The 22,198-nt window shown below is 40.8% G+C and overlaps 1 protein-coding gene and 1 pseudogene across 1 annotated transcript; both read right to left on the bottom strand.

The window, feature by feature from the left end:
- Positions 1-4,238: 4,238 nt before the first annotated feature.
- On the bottom strand, positions 4,239-5,171 carry LOC106001356 (putative gustatory receptor clone PTE03). Its single transcript, XM_013036464.1, has one exon. It carries the CDS (start codon positions 5,169-5,171, stop codon positions 4,239-4,241), a length of 933 nt encoding a protein of 310 aa, XP_012891918.1.
- Positions 5,172-10,666: 5,495 nt separating this feature from the next.
- LOC106001362 lies at positions 10,667-11,266 on the bottom strand (annotated as a pseudogene).
- Between the last annotated feature and the right edge of the window lie 10,932 nt (positions 11,267-22,198).

Below are 22,198 nucleotides of genomic sequence, written 5' to 3'. Positions count from 1 at the left end.
TACAAGTTGTTATGTCGAAAACGAACTTTACAACTTTGGTGGGGGATTGGGGGAGCTGGGAAGAGATAGGAAGGGGAAACAAAGGAGGAGGCAATAATGCTTGATAAGAAATGTACATTATCTTGCCCATGTAATTGTAACCCCTCTCTATGGTATTTTCACAATAATAAATAAATAAATTTTTTAAAAGAAAAAAAAATAAAAAAGTATCCAATGAAAATATTTGCAAAACTTCTATTGAAACACTCAATGATTTTGAAGGAATGGATAAAATGAATAAGTGTCTGTGCATATGGGCTACCTAGGATGAACCTAAATAGATATATCACACACAATAAGTTTAAGCAACAATAAAGAAACTTCAACATTTACATGCCCTGAGACTAGATAGATTCATGGCTGAATTCTACCAGACTATTTATTAGTAGTTCAGAAGTATAAAGGGAGGAAATGCTACTAAAATATTTCCCTGATTGCAAAATCAGTTGAAGATATGTTTTTTAAAAGAAAGAAAAAGCACTGGAAATGTGGCCTAGTGGTAGATTGCTTACTTTGCATACATGAAGCCTGGGATTCTCTTCCTCAGTACCATATACACAGAAAATGCTGGAAGTAGTGCTGTAGCTCAACTGGTAGAGCACTGGCCTTGAGCTGAAGAGCTCAGGTACAGTGCCCAGGCCCTGTGTTCAAACCCTACAACTGACAAAAAAATATATAAAAAAGAAAAAGCAAACTACAGATCAGCTTCTTTGATGAACATATATAGAAGCATTTTCCAGAAAATACTGGGGAAGATTGTACACCATGACAAATTTCATTTCATTGGAAGAATGCCAGGATGGTTCACCATATATTGATAAATACACTGGTGCATGTAAAGATAAGACAGGAAAAACATGACAGGATCATTTCAATAGATGCCAAAAAACCTTTTGACACCATGAATATCTCTTCATGATAAACACCCAAAAAGATGAGGAATAAAAATTACTTCAATACCATAAAGAGTGTATAAATTTAATGCAGTTGTACTAATGGGGAATATTGGTTGTCACACACAAGGGAGTTGTGGGGTAGAGAGAAGGATTTGTTTATAACCATTAAAATGTATATATATGTGTGTGTGTGTGTGTGTGTGTGTGTGTGTGTGTGTGTGTGTGTGTGCGCGTGTGTGTGTGTGTTTATATATATATATATATATATATATATATATCTGAGCAAGCAGACTAAAGGATGGTATAAGCTTTTGCAGGTGTGAGATTCCATGAGTAATTCTTTTTAATTTGGTGCCAGTCCTGGGACTTGAACTCAGGGGATGGACTCTGTCCCTGAGCCTTTGTGCTCAAGGCTAATGCTCTAACACTTGAGTCATGGTTCCACTTCTGGCATTTTGCATAGTTAGAGGTAAGACTTTCCTACTTGTGCTTGCTTTGAACCATGATGTTCAGCTATCAGACCCCTGAGTAGCTAGGCTTATAGGCATGAGCCACCAGCACCTGGCTCCATGGAGTCATTTAATCTAGCATAAATGTTCCATTCACTTAAATCCAAATGGGCACACAGAGGTTTATCAAGGACACACCAAAAGGGTGGACCTGAAAATAATGCCTTCTTTAAGGTTATTAGAAGCTTTCAAGGTACATTGTGCATATATGTTTGCACATTTTAAAATGAAATCTCCTTATATGACTAATCTATGTTAATAACATTGCAAAAAAAAGTAAGCATTTCAAAAAAAATCTTAAAATTTCTTGAGAGTACCCCCTGTGGAGTGTTTATAGGTTGTAGTTGGTTAGATAGTTAAATCATGGAAAGAGAAACCACAAATAAAAGGTTCTACCACATTTATTTCCACAAGAATATTTTTGAATACTGTGAAATGGATAAAAAAATGTGATTGAATGTAAATAACCATTTCCTATTGTGTATCATCAATATATTCAATAAGTAAATTCAGAGGCAACTTCTTCAACAAACCTCATTAATTATGTAATATCATTATGGATATTTCAAAATACAGAGCATTGAAAATGCACTCCAGACATACCATGACATTTGTGAAGTCTCTGGTGCATCATTTGAGAAAAATGAGGCACATGATTCATGTTACCTCAACTTTTCATTAATTAAAATATGTGTAAATGTGCCTATCATGTCATAGGTTTAAAAAAATTGCACGGAGCCAGGCATTGGTGGCTCACATCAGTAATCCTAGCTACTCAGGAGGCTGAGATCTGAGGATCACAGATCAAAGCCAGCCTGGGCAGGAAAGTCCGTGAGACTCATCTCCAGTTAACCACCACAAAATAGGAGGTGGCTTTGTGGCTCAAAGTAGTAAAGCACTAACCTTGAGCACAAAAACTCAGGGATAGCTTCCAGATCTAGAGTTTGAGCCTCATGATTAATAAGAAAATTCCAATGAAATGCTAACATTTCTAGACTGTTTGTCCTAGGAAAGAATATGATTACTATACTAATTCAAAACAGAAGATATTTCTAGAACAGTGGTGGGTAGATAAGGAAGTGTCTTGACTTGGGGAATAGACTAAAGTATCAGAAGTTCTGCCTAGTAAGTGCAAAGCCATGAGTTCAAAACCAGTAAGGAGGAGGTGAAGGGAAAAGAGGTATTGATAGCTACACAAGGCTTTCTGAGTTGATGGTAAGGTTATAGTTTTCAAATACGGAAAGAATTATTTAGACCCATTTCATACAAGGCTAGTTGGATATTATCACTGAGCCGTGCCCTAGCTCTCAGGGCTAGTTCACCAAAATTCATAGCTGCCTATTCTAGGGTGAATTGCTTCAGATGGATGCACAAAAACCTGAAATGCTATTACATTGCTGTAGCTCTGGAGAGAAAGTCCAGCATATCATGAGGAAGAATTTCTTTGAGAAGCTTCATAAATGGCACCAACCATCAGCCATGGCTATTCCTTTAGCAGTGGTAAGAGCATTACTTACCTCTTTCATTTTTCCTAGCCTAATGGCATCACTAAACATCCCTTAGGGGAGTTTCTGTCACCAAGCATTACCCCTCCCCTGCACACACACAAAATTTATGGTCAGATTCTGCTTCTAAGAAAGCTGACCAAGAAAATTCACTCAGAAACCTCACCTGTGGTATTCATACTGAAGTGGAAACCTCCAGAGCCATTATGATATCTGTTCATTGAGAACTAAGGGTTTGGCATCCATAAGGAAATGCAAAGACTTGTGAAAAAAAGTTATACTGAGCTAAGTAAGCCAGACCCAAAGACACATAAGCTGCATAGCTCCCCTAATTTGGTTGTTTTTTTTTAATTATTTCCCCGCCCACCCCTCCCAATCTGTCCCCTAATTTGTAATAATTAGAATGTGCCTATAAATCTACACGTAAACCCAATGGATAGTAAAAGGCAAAAAATTAACACCTGGACATGATTAATTAAATAGCACTGTTAAGTATTTGCACAGTGAGAACAAAGGAGGATATTCTTAGGAGAGGATCACAAGTGCTGAATAGTTATGTGCATATGATCATATAAAATGATGCTTATTGAAATGAACTACAAGAAAGGGAAACAAGAGGTTTGTTTTTGTTTTTGTTTGTCAGTCTGGGGCTTGAATTCTGGGCCTGGGTGCTGCTCCTGAGCTCTTCAACTTAAGGCTCTACCATTTGAGCCACAGTGCCACTTCTGGTTTTCTGGTGGTTAATTGGAGATAAGAGTCTCATGGACTTTCTTGCTTGGTCTTGCTTTGATCCATGATCCTCAGATCTCAGCCTTCTGAGTAACTAGGATTATAGGTGTGAGCCACCAGCACCTGGCAAACAAGAGGTGTTTTTTTTTTAAATTTCACTGTTTCCAGTTCTTTTTTTACTTCTTTCCTTTTTTCTTTGGTTTATTCCCTTCTGTCACTGTTTTTGATTTCTGTACCCAGTGTCTTATATAAAAGTTCATCTGATTGGAGGAGGGGAAGAGGAAGCACAGAAATGATGGAGTGAAATCCACTAGACACTAAGTTGGAAATGAACTATACAACTTGCTGGGGAGGGAGGTTAGGAAGGGAAAAACTGGGAGAAAATGAGGGAGGAAAGAAATGTACTCATTACCTGACTATGTATGTGTATATCACCTTTATAATAACATTTTAAAATCTAAAAAATAAAAAAGAGGTTAGAGTGTGGGGAAAATCCACTATTTGGCTCACCCAAGACCTTTCTCATTTGAGGCAGTCTAGAAATCCAGGGCCAAAGCCTGTCATGTGAATGTTCTGATAAACTTCTTCAAGGCTTCCTTAATATCTCTGTTTCTCAGGCTGTAGATAAATGGGTTCATCATGGGAGGGACCACCGTGTACATCAGTGAAGCCACTGCAATCATCCTGGATGAGTCCATAATTGCAGAACTAATGTTCACCCCAAAAGCCGTTCCATAGAACAAGGAGACTACAGAGAGGTGAGACCCACAGGTGGAGAAAGCTTTTGATGTGGCCCCAGCTGAAGATGGCATTCGCAGAAGACAGGAGACAATTTTAATATAAGAGAAAAGAATTCCAATGAGAGGCACCCCACCCAATAGAGTGGTCACTGTGTATACCAGGATGTTATTGACCAGGGTGTCAGAGCAGGAGAGCTTGAGAACCTGGTCAAGTTCACAGAAGAAGTGGGGGATGGTGAGATCTGTGCAGAAGGACAGACGTAAGATCATCAGACTGTGAAGGAGGGCATCCCCAACACTAATGGACAAGGAGACTAGGATTAATGCCACACACAGGCAAGGGTTCATGATGACCGTGTAGCTCAGAGGATGGCAGATGGCCACATAACGATCATAGGCCATTGCTGCAAGCAGGAAGTTTTCCAACCCAGCAAACATTAACACGAAGCAGGCCTGAGTGAGGCATCCTGCATAACTGATGGCCTTGTTCTGTCTCTTGAGGTTCACCAGCATCTTGGGGATGGTACTGGTGCTGAAACAGATGTCAGTGAAGGAGAGATTGGAGAGGAAGAAGTACATAGGGGTGTGGAGGTGGGGATTAGAGCTGACAGCCAGGATGATGAGCAGATTTCCGAGCACTGTGACCAGATACAGGAACAGGAACAGCCCAAAGAGGATGGGCTGCAGGTCTGGGTCATCAGACAGTCCCAGGAGGAGAAATTCTGTGATAGCAGTTTGATTATGTGAGTCCATGTTCTTTAGGAAACTTAGAGGGAGGGGGAAAAAAAGAGGTGACAAATCAGAAAAAAATAAACAGATGAACCAGGATCCATTTTAATTTAAAACTTTAATATAATTATGTTTGCTTATTTGGTTATAGTAGTTTTTAACTATGTAAAATTATTTGTATTTGCATTTCTACCCCCAATAAATTTGGAAAACACTCTCAAACAATTCTGTGGCATTTAGTCCATGTATTGTGGTGTATAACCATCACCCCAAAAGAAAATGCTATGTTATACTATAAAATTCTTCTTTTATATACCACTAGTCTCTGGAAACCAACTACTGACCAGTAGAGTGATAAAGTATGCAATTTTCTTTTTCTTTAAATTGTTATTGTACAGTTGATATACAAAAGGGTTACAGTTACATGAATCAGGTAATGAGTAATGAGTACAATTCTTTTTGAATCATGTCTCCCCTCCCCTCCCTCTCTCTTGGTTTTTCCCATCCATCCCCACCCCCAAGATATCCAGTTCATTTTCTACATAGTGTCTAGTGAGTATCACTGTTGTATTTGTTCATCCTTATTCCACCTTTTATATGCCCTCCCTTCCCATCTCAAATACAAACTAACAAACAAGACAAAAGGAAAAGAAAACAAAAACAGCAATATCATTTGTCATGTCTCAGTGAGCATGCATATACCATTACTTTATAAAAGTCCTTACCCAATAGGCATTCTGCACTTCTAGTATGATACAATCTTTTCTGTGAAAAACTCCAGAATTTCTGGTATGGTTTATTATAGAAGAGATATGATAAGTGGGACTAAATTTAGGAAAATTAAAGGCAGAACATCTCTGGTAAGATTGGGTGGGGGGGGAGGGAGGATGGGAAGGGATGGGAAGGGTAAACAAAGGAAGAGGCTACAATGCTTGATAAGAAATGTACTCACTATCTTGCCCATGTAATTGTAACCCCTCTGTACAGTATATTCACAATAAAAAAAGATAACTGTAAATTTCAGGGAACTTTTCATCAATCATCTTCTAGGTAGACAGCTCAAGTTATCCGCTCCTAATTGTCATGTCTTCAACACACAGCTGTGTAGGGTGAACTGATAGACAAGGACATGTCACTCTTGTCAAAACAGACTAGTAGGAGATCTCAGATTACCTGGGGGTCCACAGTAATAACTGGCATTCATTTCCCTGGACAAGATGGAGAAGATGGTTTGGGGGAACAAAAGGAGTGAGAAGCATATGGCTGCCAGTGTAGAATGGGGGCTTGCTCTCCAATACTCAGGCTTCGGGGCTCTGCCTGTGGCTCTGATTAAAGCTATTGAATGGAGACACGTTTGGGGAGAGTGTTTGTAGGCTCTGTGGCCCTTGGGGTTTTCATATCCACAGTTCCTCATTAAGGGAACTTTCTGGGTCTCCTATGACTGTGGGGCAGCATGGATCCTTAAAGAGCCAGGCTGGAAGAGGAAGTATTTGGATTTTTTAAAATTATTTTTATTAGAAAATTATACAGAGGTGTTGGCAATTAAGAAAGCAGTTTATGAATACAATATATCTTAGCCAGGCACCGGTGGCTCATGCCTGTCATCCTAGCTACTCAGGAAGCTGAGATCTGAGGATGGCGGTTCAAAGCCAGCCTGAGCAAGAAAGTCCATGAGACTCTTATCTCCAATAAAAACCACTAGAAAACTGGAAGTGGCACTGTGGCTCAAATGGTAGAGTGCTCACCTTGAGCTGAAGAGCACAGGGACAGCACCGAAGCCCAAAGTTCAAGCCCCATGACCTACCAAGAAAAAAAAAAAACAACTCTATTTTGGCATGGATAATTTTTCACCTATATGCACCAACACATATATAAGTACACATACACACATGACAATTCATAGATAAAAATTAGGAATCTGGGTTATCCATGTTGCAGAAAAATCACAAATCTTTAGAAAAGTCATGAATCTGTGGTACAAGGTAGCATTGTGATTAGAGCTGTCCACTTGTAGGCATCTAATATACACTATAAAGTCCAAAAAAAGTTTTAAATACTTAAATCACCAATATATGTGTATGTGTATGTACATGCATGTGTGTGTGTGAATGTGAGTGATCTGGATTTTACTATTTAGCCCTGGCTGGCCTTAATATATATACATATATGTGTATAAATGAATATAAGTATATGTAAATAAAGAATTCATATATTCCAAAGACCACTACTCTGTTTACAGAAAAGCCTGTTTGGGGCTGGGGCAAGGGTAAAGTGTTAAATTTCTTATCTAACATACAGAAAGCCTTAGGACCCATTCTCTAGCATCCCAAATACACACAGCACTATTAAGGATTAGTTTTTTTTATTTTTTGAAAATTTTTGTAATTTTTTCTTTTTTTAATTTTTTTATTTTAAAGATACTGTACAGAGTTTCTGTACATTCCATTACAGATAATGAGTACATTTCCTATGGAGCATTGTTACCCCCTCCTTTTTTCCCCTACCATCCCTTCCCTCCCCACCTCACCAACTTTTCCCTCCCTTCCCCCAAAGTTGTAAAGTTCATTTTCAACATAGTGTCTTGTACATCTCATTGTTACAATGGGTCAACCTGTATCCTTATTTCAATATTTTGTTATTTCCCTTCCCCTCCCCAAATTATAAAAATATATATACAAGATGTAGAGCACTGGAATCAAATACAGTGAAAACATGGGGAAAGAACATAGAAAGGAAAAAATCACATAGTACATTATAAGGACATTAAAAAATAGAAGCAACAAAGAGAAAATCTCTTGTGTTCCTATCGTGGGGTTCATTTCACTTAGGACCATCTTATATGGTCATATATGTGTAACTTTTGACCTTTTCTACTTGTCTGGTTAAGATTACCCTAGATATGCTAGCTATTGCAAATAAGGGACCTAGGTTTCTTTGGACCTGGTTTACTTCAGTTATTACAATTTTTTCAAATCTTTCCATTTCCTAACAAATTCTGATGGAGGCATAGAACTCTAGTGTGTGTGTGTGTGTGTGTGTGTGTGTGTGTGTGTGTGTGTGTATCTCACATTTTCTTGATCTGTTCATCTACTGAGGGGCATCTGGTTGGTTCCATATCCTAGCTATGAAGAATAATGCTGAGACAAACATAGTTGTGCTAGTAGCTTTAGTATGGCCTTGTGATTGCCCAAAAGTGGGATTGCTGGGTCATAGGGGAGCTCTATGTAGAGTCTTTTGAGGAACCTCCATACTGCTTTCCAAAGTGGTTGAACAAGTTTACACACTCCCACCAACAATGTGGTAGAGTTCCTTTTCGACCACATCCCTTCTAGCATCTGTTGTTATTAAATTTCTTGATTATAGCTATTCTAACTGGGTGAGAGGGAATCTCAATGTTGTTTTGATTTGCATTTCTTTTATTGCTAAAAGAATGGCCAGATTTCTGCTCTTAAAACTTCCCTTTCTCATAACTGGGCACAGGTGGCTCATGCCAGGAGGCTGAGATTTGAGGATCACAGTTTGAAGGTAGGCCAGGCAGAAAAGTCCCCATGAGATTCTTATCTCCAATTAACCACTCAAAAACTGGAAGAGAAGCTGTGGTTCAAGTTGTAGAGTGCTAGCCTTGAGTACAAAGAGGCTCGAGGACGGCATGTAAGCCCTGAGTTCAAGCCCTATAAGCAAAAAAAAAAAAAATCCTTTCTCATCCAGCCACTGGGATTTCAAGGATGCTAGCTGAAGGCCAGTCAAGGCAGAAAAGATGACCAGATTCCATCTCCCAAACAATCCATAAAAAGTAGGATTGGAGATATGGCTCAAGTAATAGAGCACAAAGTCAAGCAAACATGAGACCCTGACTTTAAATTCTAGTACCAAAACAAAAGGAGCATAGGGAAGTTCTACGTTTTTAGTCTTTTGAGGAACCTTCATACTGCTTTACAGAGTGGTTGAACAGGTTTACACTCCCACCAACAGTGCAGTAGAGTTTGCTTTTGGCCACATCCCTGCCAGTACCTACTATTGTTTATTTTCTTGATAATGGCCATTCTAACTGAGGAGTGGTGGAATCTTAATTTGGTTTTGATCTTCATTTCTTTCATGACCAAAGATGTTGAACATTTCCTCATGAGTCTATTGGCTATTCTCATTTCCTTTCCAGAGAAATCTCTTTTAAATTCTTTAGCCCACTTATTAATGGGGTAGTTGTTTCTTTGAGGATTTTTTTATTGGGGATTTAATTTTTTAGCTCTAAGTATATTTTGGATATAAGGACCTTGTCTATTATATAGCTAGTAAAGATCTTCTCCAAATCTGTGGGCTTTCTATTGATCTTGCTAGCTATGTCCTTTGCACGCAGAAATTCTGCAGTTTATTGCAGTCCCATTTATTCATCCTTTCTTTGATTTGTTGTGCTTCAGGGTCTTTATTTAGGAAGTTTTGACCTGTGCCAAAAGGAGCCCTAGTGTATCTCTTATACCTTCCTGTAATATTTTCAGGGTGTCCGCTATGACCTCGAGGTCTTTGATCCATTTGGACTTATTCTGGTACAGGGTGATATATTAGGGACTAACTTTAGTTTTCTACAAATGTACAGACAATTCTGCCAGCACCATTTGTTGAAGAGGCTTTCTTCCATCTGATAATTTTGGCTCCTTATCAAAGATTAGATGATCATAGGTCTGAAATCTTGAGGATAGAGGTACAAGGCCAACTAGTGCAAAAAAAAAGTTTGCTAGACTCCATCTCCAAAATAACCAGTAAAATGCAGGGCTGGAGGTGTGGCTCAAATGGAACAGTGACAGCCTAGTAAGCACCAGGCACTGAGTTCAAAGCACTGAGCAAATGCAAGGGTATTTTTGTTTTTGTTATTGTTTTTAACTGTCATTAAGGCTCACTGCATTTTAAATGTATACTTTATTAAAGATTGCAATGTAGGGGCTGGGAAGTTGGCTCAGTGGTAGAGTGCTTGCCTTGCATGCATGAGGCCCTGGGTTCCATTCCTCAGCACCACATCAGCAGAAAAAGCCGGAAGTGGTGCTGTGGCTCAAGTGGTAGAGCACTAGCCTTGAGCTGAAGAGCTGAGGAACAGCGCCCAGGCCCAGAGTTCAGGCCCCATGACCGACAAAAAAAAAGAAAAAAAAGAAAAAAAGATTGCAATGTATTTGTGTGATCGATTCTCAATGTCAAAACATGAAATCCCTGGTTGGAAACAAAATATTTATACAGTTTTTGTCTTTAAGTTTATTGCACTCATATAAGTCTATAATAGCTATTCATGTTCACTTTTGATCTATAGATACACTGACTCACATATTTGATCTTTTTGCTTTCAGAGAGGTGAAGAGAGCTTCTTTTTTTTACTGCAAAAAAAATCTTTATTTTCATTTGTTCCAAGGCTTGGGAAGGGCTCCAGGGTGGTTAGTTAGGAAGTTTCCCAATGGCTAGAAGAAGCAGCTCAGGCGAAAACCCTGATGTCCAGCGAGGCAGAGATGGCCCCTCAAAGGCTGCTAGACTCGGGTTTTCTAGTCGTGTTTGAGGGTGAGACATTCGCAAAGATACTCGCCCAGCTGGGCCTGAGGGGCCGCTCCCAGCCTGCAAAGGTTGGTTAAGTGGTCGCCAATCTTCTTGATGAGCTTCACCTCTTCATCCAAGAAGTGGTTCTCCAAGAAGTTACAGAGATGGGGGTCTGTGCGGGCAGAACCCAAGGCATGAAGATCCACAGTGACAGGTTCTTCTCCAGGGCCAGGGCGGCTTCCATGGTTTTACCCCCCTCCCCCCCATCCTGAGAAGGTTTCTGCACATCCTGGAACAGCACGCGGCTGCCACGCTGGTTTTGCATCTTCAGGCGGCGCTGGGCGCCCTCAGGCTTCTCCTTCGCCAACTCGCGGAAGAAGTGGTCCACGCCACTTATAGTGGCCCAGAAAGAGGTAGGTGTAGGAGGCCCGCAGATGCAAGTTGACCAGTCTGTTGACGGCAGCCTCCACCTCGGTGGAGTAATGACAAATCTGGGAGGTCATGGCTGGTCGTCGATACAGAGCTAACCACAGGGGAAAAAAGAAAACGGCGTTGGTTGGTCCTGGAAGCAGGAGAGTGGCAAGAAGATGAGGGTCCGAGGTGGTGAGCAGAGAGGCAGTTGATGATGGAAAGGAGGAGTCCCCGGGTCTGATCCATCCAAACACTGTTGAAGCAAGACACAGTTTCGCCGGAATGCTGCTGAAGAGAGCTTCTTGTAGGCAGAATATCCAATTCTTGTGGACAGAAGCCCATTTGTATCATTTCATAGAAGAACTTAGAGCATTTGTTTTCCAGTTATTGTAGATATGTAAAGCCTTAGTCCTATTCTCTTGTTCAGTTTCTTCTACTCATATTGAGATTTGTCTGTCCTATTCTTCCGCTTCGGCTCATCTGTGTAGCTAAATGGTTAATTCTGTGATAGCACTAATAGTTTACTAGTTGTTTTTCCTTGTCTGCTTTACCATAGATTTTCTACTACCATCTATTTTCCTGATGGTCTTCCCCAGGATTAGAGATGATCATAGCTATTTCATTTCATTGCCTTTCTATACCTTTGTCTTTCTCTTCTCTTTTGCTTTGGATATTGGAAAAATACAAAATAGTTGTCCATTTGTCTTTTTAAGCTTCTTAAGGCTGTGATTTCCCCTTTCATTCTCTTTTCCTTCCTTCTCTGCTTCCTTCCTACCTTCTTTTCTTCTTTCTATTCCTTTCTTCTTTCCTTCCTTCCTTCTTTGCTTTTCCTCTCTCCTCCTTCCTACCTCCCTTTCTTCCTTTATTCCTTCCTTCCCTTTCTCCTTTCCTTTTTCTTCCTCACTCCCCTTCTTCTCCCCTCTCTTTCTGTTTTCTTTCTCTCTTTCCTTCTCTCTCTTTATCTCTCTTTCTATAATCAAGATATTTCAAAAAGAAAAACCTCAACTTCAAGTCAAATACCTTTCTTCCCCTTGATCTAAAATATATCCTTGAGGCTTTCAGTTGTATTTTTTATTAGCACACATTTTGATTTATGATTATGTTTTTACACATTCCAGCAACAGATATATGGAAACAGAACTATAGCAACATAAAGCAACAAAGATGTGGGAAAACATCTTCCGGACTGTATGAAGAATTTCTATTTATTTTTCCTTTAAAAAAATTTTTATATCTTTTTTATATCTTTAAGTGGTTGTACAAGGAAGTTCCCATTCTACAAACAGCGTATGAATACAGTGTCTGATAACATTGTCACCCATCACTTCAAACTCACCCCTTCTTCTTTTCTTTTCTTTTCTTCTTCTTTTTTAAAATTGGTATTAGGTGACTACATAAATTTTACATATTTCACAGTATTGTGGAATAGTGATACTTAAAGTCACAAACACATTTTAACCTTCACAAGGCAAATTGTCATTATCATGGTCTATATAGTTTATGAATTCTATGAGCCTTGACAATACAATTATTTCTTCCACATCAGGTAATACTTACATTTCTTTCCTCTTTCTTGGTGGAAGCTCTTCCCTCTCATTTGTCCCTTCCCATCACTGTCTTTGGGTTGCTTAGCTCATTTTCATCTATGTCCAGTGCAGCTGATGGGCCCCTCTGTTGTATGTTTTTCCATTTCCCACTGATTCTGTGTCTTCCTCCTAGCTTCCCTCCATTGCATATATATATATATATATATATATATATATATATATATATACACCATACATATATATACCATATGTGTGTGTGTGTGTGTGTGTATATATATATATATGTGTGTGTGTGTGTGTGTGTGTGTGTGTGGTCAATAACACGGTTCAGTTGTATTTCTACTGAACAGATTAATGCTTCATATCCAAGATAGCTCTTGCTTTTCTCAAATATCTCTATTTCTCTGATAAAATTTTACATAGCATTCATATTCATTACAATTTTGTGCAAACACCCATATATCTTTTTTGGGAGCTTATTGACCTTTGAATTTTATTTTTGGTGGTTCTGCATACTTTTAATTTACCAGCTATTGTCAATATTTTTATGGGATCTATGTGACAGAATTAATGTGTTCCTTTGTGAGTATCACAGCACAGAGTTCTGTTAGGGATAAGCTGAGTGCCCTTAGTCTCCAACTCAGTGTAACCTGTGTCATATTCATCATTCTCTGGTATTTAGGCTTCTATCCAAAGATCAATTATCTCTAAAATATTTAGAGCCTGACTTTGTAGTAAAGAACTTTGTTCCAAAGGTGTATCCTGGGGTAGTAACTTGGTATATTGGGCTGACTTCGTTAGAACCTGGCACCATAGTGTAATCTCCCTAGAGCTTCCTTGCCTGGAATTAATGAACATTGGTCAAAGTGCATGACACAGCAGCATAAAAGAGACTCACTTTGTACCTGGAAACAAAGTAGAGGTAGGTTCCAGAGGCTCAAATAGGTTGGCACAGTGAGTATGAAGTTCTCATCATGTGGCAAGGAGAATAGTGGCACATGTTGAGCAATGGATGTTACTCCAGTCATTGAAAGCCTAAGATGTGCAGCTGTCAATAGTTTCTAGCACTAGTACCTTCAGAAGCCTGCAGCGGGGCCAGAGGCACCCTGACTACAGACCAGGCAAGTTTTCAGGGGCACACATTCCACAAGGACGAGGAGGTGGGAGTAGATTCTTGATTGCCCTCTCTGTCAACCTGGCCCACAGCTTGACATCAGCTTGTTGAATTCAGTTGAATTTAGGAGGAACCAAACTGATACCTCCATATTCACACAGTAGTGTGAATGCAAACATACATGGATCTCTAAGGGTTCTTTTTCCTTTTTTTCTGGAATGACAGCTTCTTTTTTTAAAAAATAGTTTTGTCTGAAATTAAGAAGCCTATACAAGGAGGTTACAGTTTAACATGTGCATCTAAGATCAGAGTTGACCCATCACTCCTTCCATTATTCTCTCCCATTGTGTCTGTTCTCTCCCTGCCAGATTCATTTCTCATTTCCCATATCCATTGTCACATAACTACCTTCAGGATTCCTGCTGAATTTGTCTTGTTTCCTTTTTCATTCATCCTCCCACTACTCTCTGCCCTTACAATCTTTTTCAGCTTCTGTTATTCATCTTGTTAAACTGTTAATTGAAAGGTTTACTTCATGGAGTCTATATTCAGTCAACTAAATCATGTATCTCAATGTGTGTGTGTGTGTGTGTGTGTGTGTGTGTGTGTGTGATTGTTTGGGAGGTTGTATTTGGGGTCTAAGATAAACATAAGAGAGCAAACATATGTCCTTTGTCTTTCTGAGTCTGGCTTACTTGGCTCAGTGTAATATTTTCCAGATTTATCTATTGTAAAGTGAATCCAATAAGTGAGATACAGAGAAGCCACATTTTGAGAGGCTGAATTGGGAGTCTTTACTAGAAAGCTGGCATCTGCAAGCAGACTATTGTCACAAAGACCTGCAGCCCCACAAATACACTTAACTAAGCCATGAGTGAAAGAGTACAGAGAAACAGTTCCAACAACCCAGATCAACCCTAATGGAGAGCTGAAGTGGGATGCCATGATACCATAGCAGAGCCAGCAGACAAAGCACAGTGCATGAGGCCTGGTGTAATGGCTGTAATGGCGTCTGTGCTGGTCTGACCCTAAAATTCCAATCAGCTCTGGGGGCAGGGGCACAGGAATCTGGAGAGTCTCTCCAGGCACAGGATTGACAGGTGCGGTAACCTATCACCCAAGTTTCTCTCCCTGCCTCTCAGAATTCAGGTATGCCCTGGGGGGGGGGATTTCTCTGGGGCTAAACACCACAATACAATTACATATCCTCTCTGGGTCTAAACACAATTCAAAGAATGGCTTGTCTCACCTCTAGGCATTGGAAGCTGGATGGACAGCCCAACACCTGGTTAGGTGCCAGGATGGCTGTGCAAACAAGGTGACTTACTTAGACCTAGTCTTTCCCTTCATATCCATTTGCTTCATATCCATTTCCCTAAAGATAGCATAATTTAATTCCCAATGGCCGCAGAAAATTTCATATCTGTATCTGTTGTAAGGTAAATCATCCCAGAAGCCTCATTTTAAAATATGTAATATTGGAGTCTTTATTATACAGTTAGCAGGCTGCAGGACTGTTGTTACAAAGGCCTGCAGCTCCCAAATACATGTAACACAGCTAGGAATCATGCTAAAGAGGAAAGAAATAACAAAAACAATCCCAACAAGCCAATCAGCTCTAGTAAAGAGCTGAATTGGGACTCCATGATGACTGAAAAACTTAAGCAATTCCATTTTACTTAAGACCCCATCTCAGTTCTGCGACTTAACTTGTGGCTCACTTTAGCCCCAATGCTAGGAATTTATGACAGAAAGCCATGCACAATTCTTGGAGCCATAGATGGCATTTGCTTAAGGCAGGTGTTAGCCCCCAAGTGACTTTGCCCTTGAGTGACTATGAGCTAAGAGTTTCAATTAAAACCATATAATGTTCTGACCAACAGGTTCTTCAGAACCCAGGGCGAAACATGCCATGCATACTGTTGGTCCAGGTGTGGCTCATAACCGTTTGTGGTCAAGCTATGGACCAAGAATATTTTCCTGTAAAGGTCAACCAATCATATTTGCCCACTTAGCTTGTTTTAAATGTTAACCAATAATGTATTTTCTTATGTAAAAGTTCCTTAAAGTTGCTTGTTCAATACTATAAAAACTGCACTGATTTTACTCTCGGGGCCTCTTAGCATCACCGGTTGCAGAGTGCTGGGAGGACCAAGCTCTAGCTTACAATAATTGACTCTTTGCTGTTTGCATTGATTGTGGTCTCTGGTGGTCTGTGAGGGGGCACCCGAAAATGGGGTACTTCAATGACCTGAGGTGAGCCAGGACACAGGACACAGGACACAATCATGGAGATACATGTGGCATAGTGTCCTGGCAGCTAGACTGGTCCGTGCCTAAAAGGTCGATGCAGGGGACAGAGCCACAGGAAAATCCCAGGCCTAGGCATTGGGCTGACAGATTCGGTATCCTACCAGCCAAGTGCCCACGCCTGCCTCCAGAGATCCCGGAACACCAGGCACACCGGGAGGCAGGTGATGGGCAGGGGGTTTTCTTCCCCCAGCATGAAGACAAGATGCCAGACCCTACCACCCACCATGTGGCCAATATGGTGCCGGCCAGACCTGACCTCCTTACTTTGTATCTGTGTCTATATTTTCATCTCCATCTATATCTATCGCTTTATCACATTTTTTGATTTGGTCATTTGTTATCAGGCCCTGGGACTGTTTCTATCACTTCGATATGGTGAATAGTGCAGCCATAAACATGGCTGTGCCAGTGTCTTTACAGGATATCCTGACTGGCAAGCATTTGTATACATATATCCAAGAGCAATATTGAAATATGGATACTGAATCTAAGTAACTGGATGCCATCTCTAAGTAACTGGATGGGCATCTTGATATTAGTTGTAGATGGGTACATTCTAAAAACTCTAGAGGTTATGGAGGACACTCTTTAGATTGCAAAAATGTCATGAGTTGTAGGGCTCTAAGAAGCTCCTGCTTCCCCCCCTAGATAATTAGGGTCCTGATTGTCCCTTATTGTCCCCCTGGATAGTTCACTTTGCCTACTATGCCTATGTATATCACTTTTATTAGAGTTAAGTCTCTGTGATGAGTTTACATCTCAATAGGAACACTTAGACTTAATAGTTTCACTTAGTTTATTTAAGCACTTCAAATACCATCCATACCAATAACTAACTCTTAGGCTTAATTCCACTAAGTATGCATGCCCCACACCCAGGGGAGCTCACACGTCATCACTTAATCCAGAGGTCAAGGGAAGTGTGCCCAGAGTGTCCTCCAGGCTGCCCTGAGCCACTGTAAGAGAGAAGCTGCTGCCTTGCCAGGGCAGGCTCCAGTGGAGGGTTGGTCTGGTGTGTAGTCACCTAGCTCAGGGAGGTCGTCTCACTGGGTCTCTACTGCTCTGAGTTTTTATATGTTTTAAGATGGCCTTTCATTTTGAAAGACCCCCGGCCGTGCGGGGTGCCCTTCGATCCGGAGAGACCCTCTCCCAAGGAACAACGAGACCACTTGTGCGGATGCAATCAGCAAGAGGTTTATTCGGGCATGCCCAGGCTCCCAGGTGCACTCGACCTCGAGATCCACAAGGTTCGGGTCGGTGGCTGGGAACCTATTTGGACACGGGTACCCGGGGCGACAAGTCTATCGGGAGACTTGCGCGCCGAGGTGCATGAGAGCATCCTCTTTTATGGGCAGCTGGAAGCAGGGTTACAGAAGCGAGAGGCGTGATTACAGGGTGTTGATTAACTAATTTGAGTCATTTGGGGAAGGGATTGGTGATTTAGGTGGGACTTTCCACAGGCAGTTTGTCAATGTCTATCCTTGCCCCACAGGGGTTGACTCAGAGACCTGTGGCATTATTTCCCGTTACTGGCTTGACCATAATATCCTGCCTCACCCTCTCTTGTATTTTTACATAGTTTCGCGGGGAGGGGGCAACACTTTTTCTGGGGTATCTAGTGGGCAAGCATGAACTGGGGTCTTTCAATTTCAGACCATGTCTGATTACCAGGGTTACTTTAGTGACAGCTTCGCTTCTGGTCAAGTCTGGTTATCTATGAGGGTGGAGCTGGCTTGCCTCTGGCTGAGTCTGGTTAGTGATGAGGGCTGGTTACCTTGGTGATGGATCTGCAGGCTCCCTGAGTATGTTCTAGCTTCTAACTTCTAACTCCTAATTTAACATTTCAAATTATTTCACTGCACAACAATCAGTATGTTTCTATTTAATAGCCTACCATATCAATATTCAATAACACATTATGTCTGTATTTAATAGCACACTAGTCAGTCCACACTATGGCAGCATTTAATAGCACAATATGCCAGTACACACTGTGTCCGCATTTAATAGCACACTATGGCAGTACACACTATGTTAATATTCAATAACATATGTCAATACATAGTATGTTAATATACAATAACACACTATGTCAGTATTCAATCATATTCACTACATTCCACCCCTGGTCACTGGAAGTCAGAGACAACCAGCAACCAATGTCAGCATATATAAAAGATATTAAAATATAATGGCAAATTTATAAAATAAATTAGCCATAGTATTAGATGCAACTGATATTAATAAGAAGTAATTAACACTTGCGAAGGGGATTGTACCCCTGGGTGTCAAGACATGTACAAAAATATTTCTCACACTGTTGTGAGGTAAGTGAGATTGTTTCCCACCAAATTTGAGACATGATTTTCCAACCTTTTCTTGCTGAAATTCGAGTAGTTATAAGAAAATGTTTAATTTGCTTTACAGCTAGCTTAACCATAGGTAATATGGACCTCTAAGGTCCAAATAAGCCTACTGGGATTGCTTTGCCTATGTATAATCACTTTATTAAGAATAAGTATATTCCAAAAGAGACTCCAAGACACCCAGTTAAAGGAGCTGGGGACTGTTAGGTAAGTTAAAATGGCAGCTGAGGCAAGAGAGAGCAGCATGTGGTATTCAGGCAAGGGAAAGGTTTATGTGCAGGCTGCCTCTGGTCAAGTTGGAAACCCAAACAGCAGGAATAAAAAAGGGTCAAACCACAGCCAGGTCATGACTTACCAAGGCCAGGGGTGGAAGGTGTGGCCACGCTGGATGCCGATGTGACCTCAGCGTGGGGGGGATTACTGCCTCCAAGTGTGTCGGTTACTTAGGTGACTCAGGTACTGGGTAGAGAGACTTAACCAAGAAGAGAGAGGAGTCTTCTCCACCATCCCTGGGTGAACCTTACAGGGACTTTATTATAGCCTCATGAGGTCCACTTCCTACTACTGGGAAGGTAGGAGAATGGCCTTGAGCTCAGGGTAGGACGGGTTTTTATAGAGGTAAGGTTACATAGAGTTACTTAGATGAGCTATGCAAGGCAGGTTTGGCACATTTTCATTGGTTATAGTTACATGAACTTTAAATTCATTTGTTCTTTATAGTAAATATCATATGTAATAATTTGCAATAGGCCACCTATAGTGGGATTACTCAGTGGTGGTCTTCAGTTGGTGGACTTAAGGCCCTGTTACTGAGGCAAGCCAGCAAGGTTACAGAAGCAAAACAGCAAAAACATAGCTTTGAGTCATAAGAGCATAGGCAAAACAGAATCTTGACTTGGGTCAGCATAACTGATACTATCAGTGCTATTGACACTATTATAGAAATTATTATTATTATTATTTTTTTGTCGGTCATGGGGCTTGAACTCTGGGCCTGGGTGCTGTCCCTCAGCTCTTCAGCTCAAGGCGAGCGCTCTACCACTTGAGCAACAGCACCACTTCCGGTTTTCTGGTGGTTAATTGGAGATAGGAGTCTCACAGTCTTTCCTGCCCGGGCTGGCTTTGAACCGCAATCCTCAGATCTCAGCCTCCTGAGTAGCTAGGATTACAGGCGTGAGCCACCGGCGCCCGGCTAGAAATTATTTTTATTATAAGCTCCTGACTAATACAGCAACTCAGTGCAGCTGGTGATAAACCTCAAGGTTGTCAGTAGCCTTCTGCAAAGCTGCCAGCTTGGTAAACTGAAGTGAGGGAGAGATGTTCTTTTGCTTTTTAATAAGGATGGATAAGGGGTTTTTCTTTACCAAGAGTTTTTGCCCTTTATCAATAGTTTTGTTCTGTTTTCTTTTTTTTTTTTTTTTTTTGTCTGGTCATGGGGCCTGAACTCTGGGCCTGGGCACTGTCCCTCAGCTCTTCAGTTCAAGGCTAGCAATCTTCCACTTGAGCCACAGCACCACTTCCGGCTTTTTTCTTTTTGCTTATGTGGTGCTGAGGAATCGAACCCAGGGCCTCAGGCATGCAAGGCAAGCACTCTACCACTGAGCCATCTTCCCAGCCCTGTTTTCTTATTTCATATTTTTGTACCCATGGATATTCTTTTCCCAGGGAAAAGGGGGTATAGGGGAGAGAGTAAATTTCCAACAGCAGGAGGGACTGAGGCCAGACAATAGCAAGAACTTTCTGCCAGTGAATAGCAGTTCAGATATTACATAACCACTTTGTTAAGAATAGTATATTCATTTTGCCTCTGTATAACCACTTTGTTAAGTATATTCACTTAGCTTATGTGTAACCACTTTGTTAGAAATAAGTATATTCACTTTGCTTATGTATAACCACTTTATTAGGAATAAGTATCCTCATTTGGCAAGATTTGTTAAGACTTGGTCTCCACCCCAAAGCATATGTTCTTGTCTTTAAAAGTGATGTGCTAGCTCTGTTCTGGGCTGCTGGACTTTGAGTCAGGAGTCCACCATGCAGTCACAGGCCTTTTAATAAATACTCCAAATTCGACCTTTTTAACTTGTGGTAGATCTGAAACCCATTAACTGAATTACCATATAACATTATCCCTGGATCAATCATAAACTAGTTCTGTGTTGTGTTTTTGAGGAATCGCTACACCGATGGGCAGAAATCAATGAAGTGAATCTGCAGTTTTACATGGCCCTCAAATGCCTCAGGTGACTCACAGAAATGACTAAAAGAAGCACTGACCACCCCCCTTCCCTAGGACAATATATATGTTTCTCATAAAGCAAACTCTTTATAAAAGGATTATCAAACATCCCATTACTATTTCTTGAAATAAGCAAACACTCCCAGACAGCATTTAAAGAAGACTTTTGCAGTTTTTTAAGATCTCTGACCTAATGTAGGGGCATATTTTTATTTTTTAATTTACTTTATTGTTATTTACAATTACTGTTTTTGATTTTTGTCTCTTTCTTTCTTTCATTCTTTCTTTCTTTCTTTTTGCTTATGTGGTGTTGAGGAATCGAACCCAGGGCCTCAGGCATGCAAGGCAAGCCCTCTACAACTGAGCCACCTTCCCAGCCCCTTTTTTCTTTCTTATTTATTGTTTTTTTTGTCTCTTCCTTTCTTTTCCTTCCTTCCTTCCTTCCTTCCCTTCCTTCCTTCCTTCCTTCTTTTCTTCCTTCCTTTCATCAGTTGTGAGGCTTGAACTCTGGGCCTGGGCACTGTCCTTCAGCTCTTCAGCTCAAAGTGAGGGCTCTACCACATGAGCCACAGTGCCACTTCCGGTTTTCTGGTAGTTAATTGGAGATAAGAGTCTCACAAAGTTTCCTGCCCGGGCTGGCTTTGAACTGCGATCCTCAGATCACAGCCTTCTGAGTGGGTAGGATTACAGGTGTGAGCCACTGGTGCCAGGTTATAATTAGGTTTTTTTTTGCATTGTTCTTATGCTTGTTTTTATTTTTATTTTTTATTGTGAAAATACTGTACAGAGGGGTTACAATTACATGGGCAAGATAGTGAGTACATTTCTTATCCAGCATTGTAGCCTCCTCCTTTGTCTCCCCTTCCCATCCCTTCCCATCCTCCCCCCGCCCCCCCCCGTCCCCCCCAATCCTCCCTCCTCCCGCCCCCACCAAAGTTGTAAAGTTCGTTTTCGACATGACAACTTGTACTTATTGTTGCAACAGGTCCACCTGTATCCTTATTTAAATGACTTGTTTTTCCCCTTCCCCTCCATAAATTATACCGACATCAAATACAGTGAAAACAGGGGTTATACTGTGGGGGAGGGACATACAAAGCAACAAAGAAATAATCTTATAAATGCGTTAGAAACAAATGCATGAAAGAAAAAAAACATTTAAATACATATCTTAGGGTTCATTTTCCTAGCATCACCTTATCTGACCTTTTCTGCTTCCTATGTTTCTTTGGGCTTGGCTTAAGTGAAGTAAGCCAAGCCCAAAGAAACATAGGTCCCATGGTTTCCCTTATTTACAATTACAGTTTTAACTAGGCCCTTGGATGCCAACCAGTTCCAAAGCCTGGGAGCTGTCCCAACATTGTGGTGCTGAAAACAATGGCACCTCAAAATGACTGGTAGCCTCTCATTAACGCCGAGTTAGGGAAATGAACCCTAAGACATGTATTCAAATGTTTTTTTTTCTTTCATGCGATTGTTTCTAACACATTTATAAGATTATTTCTTTGTTGCTTTGTATGTCCCTCCCCCACAGTATAACCCCTGCTTTC

This window comes from Dipodomys ordii, unplaced genomic scaffold (assembly GCF_000151885.1).
Source record: "Dipodomys ordii isolate 6190 unplaced genomic scaffold, Dord_2.0 Scaffold288, whole genome shotgun sequence".
NCBI classification, from domain to species: domain Eukaryota; kingdom Metazoa; phylum Chordata; class Mammalia; order Rodentia; family Heteromyidae; genus Dipodomys; species Dipodomys ordii.
Note: the sequence above shows the minus strand (reverse complement) of the source record. Positions and strands in the feature narration are given on the sequence as shown.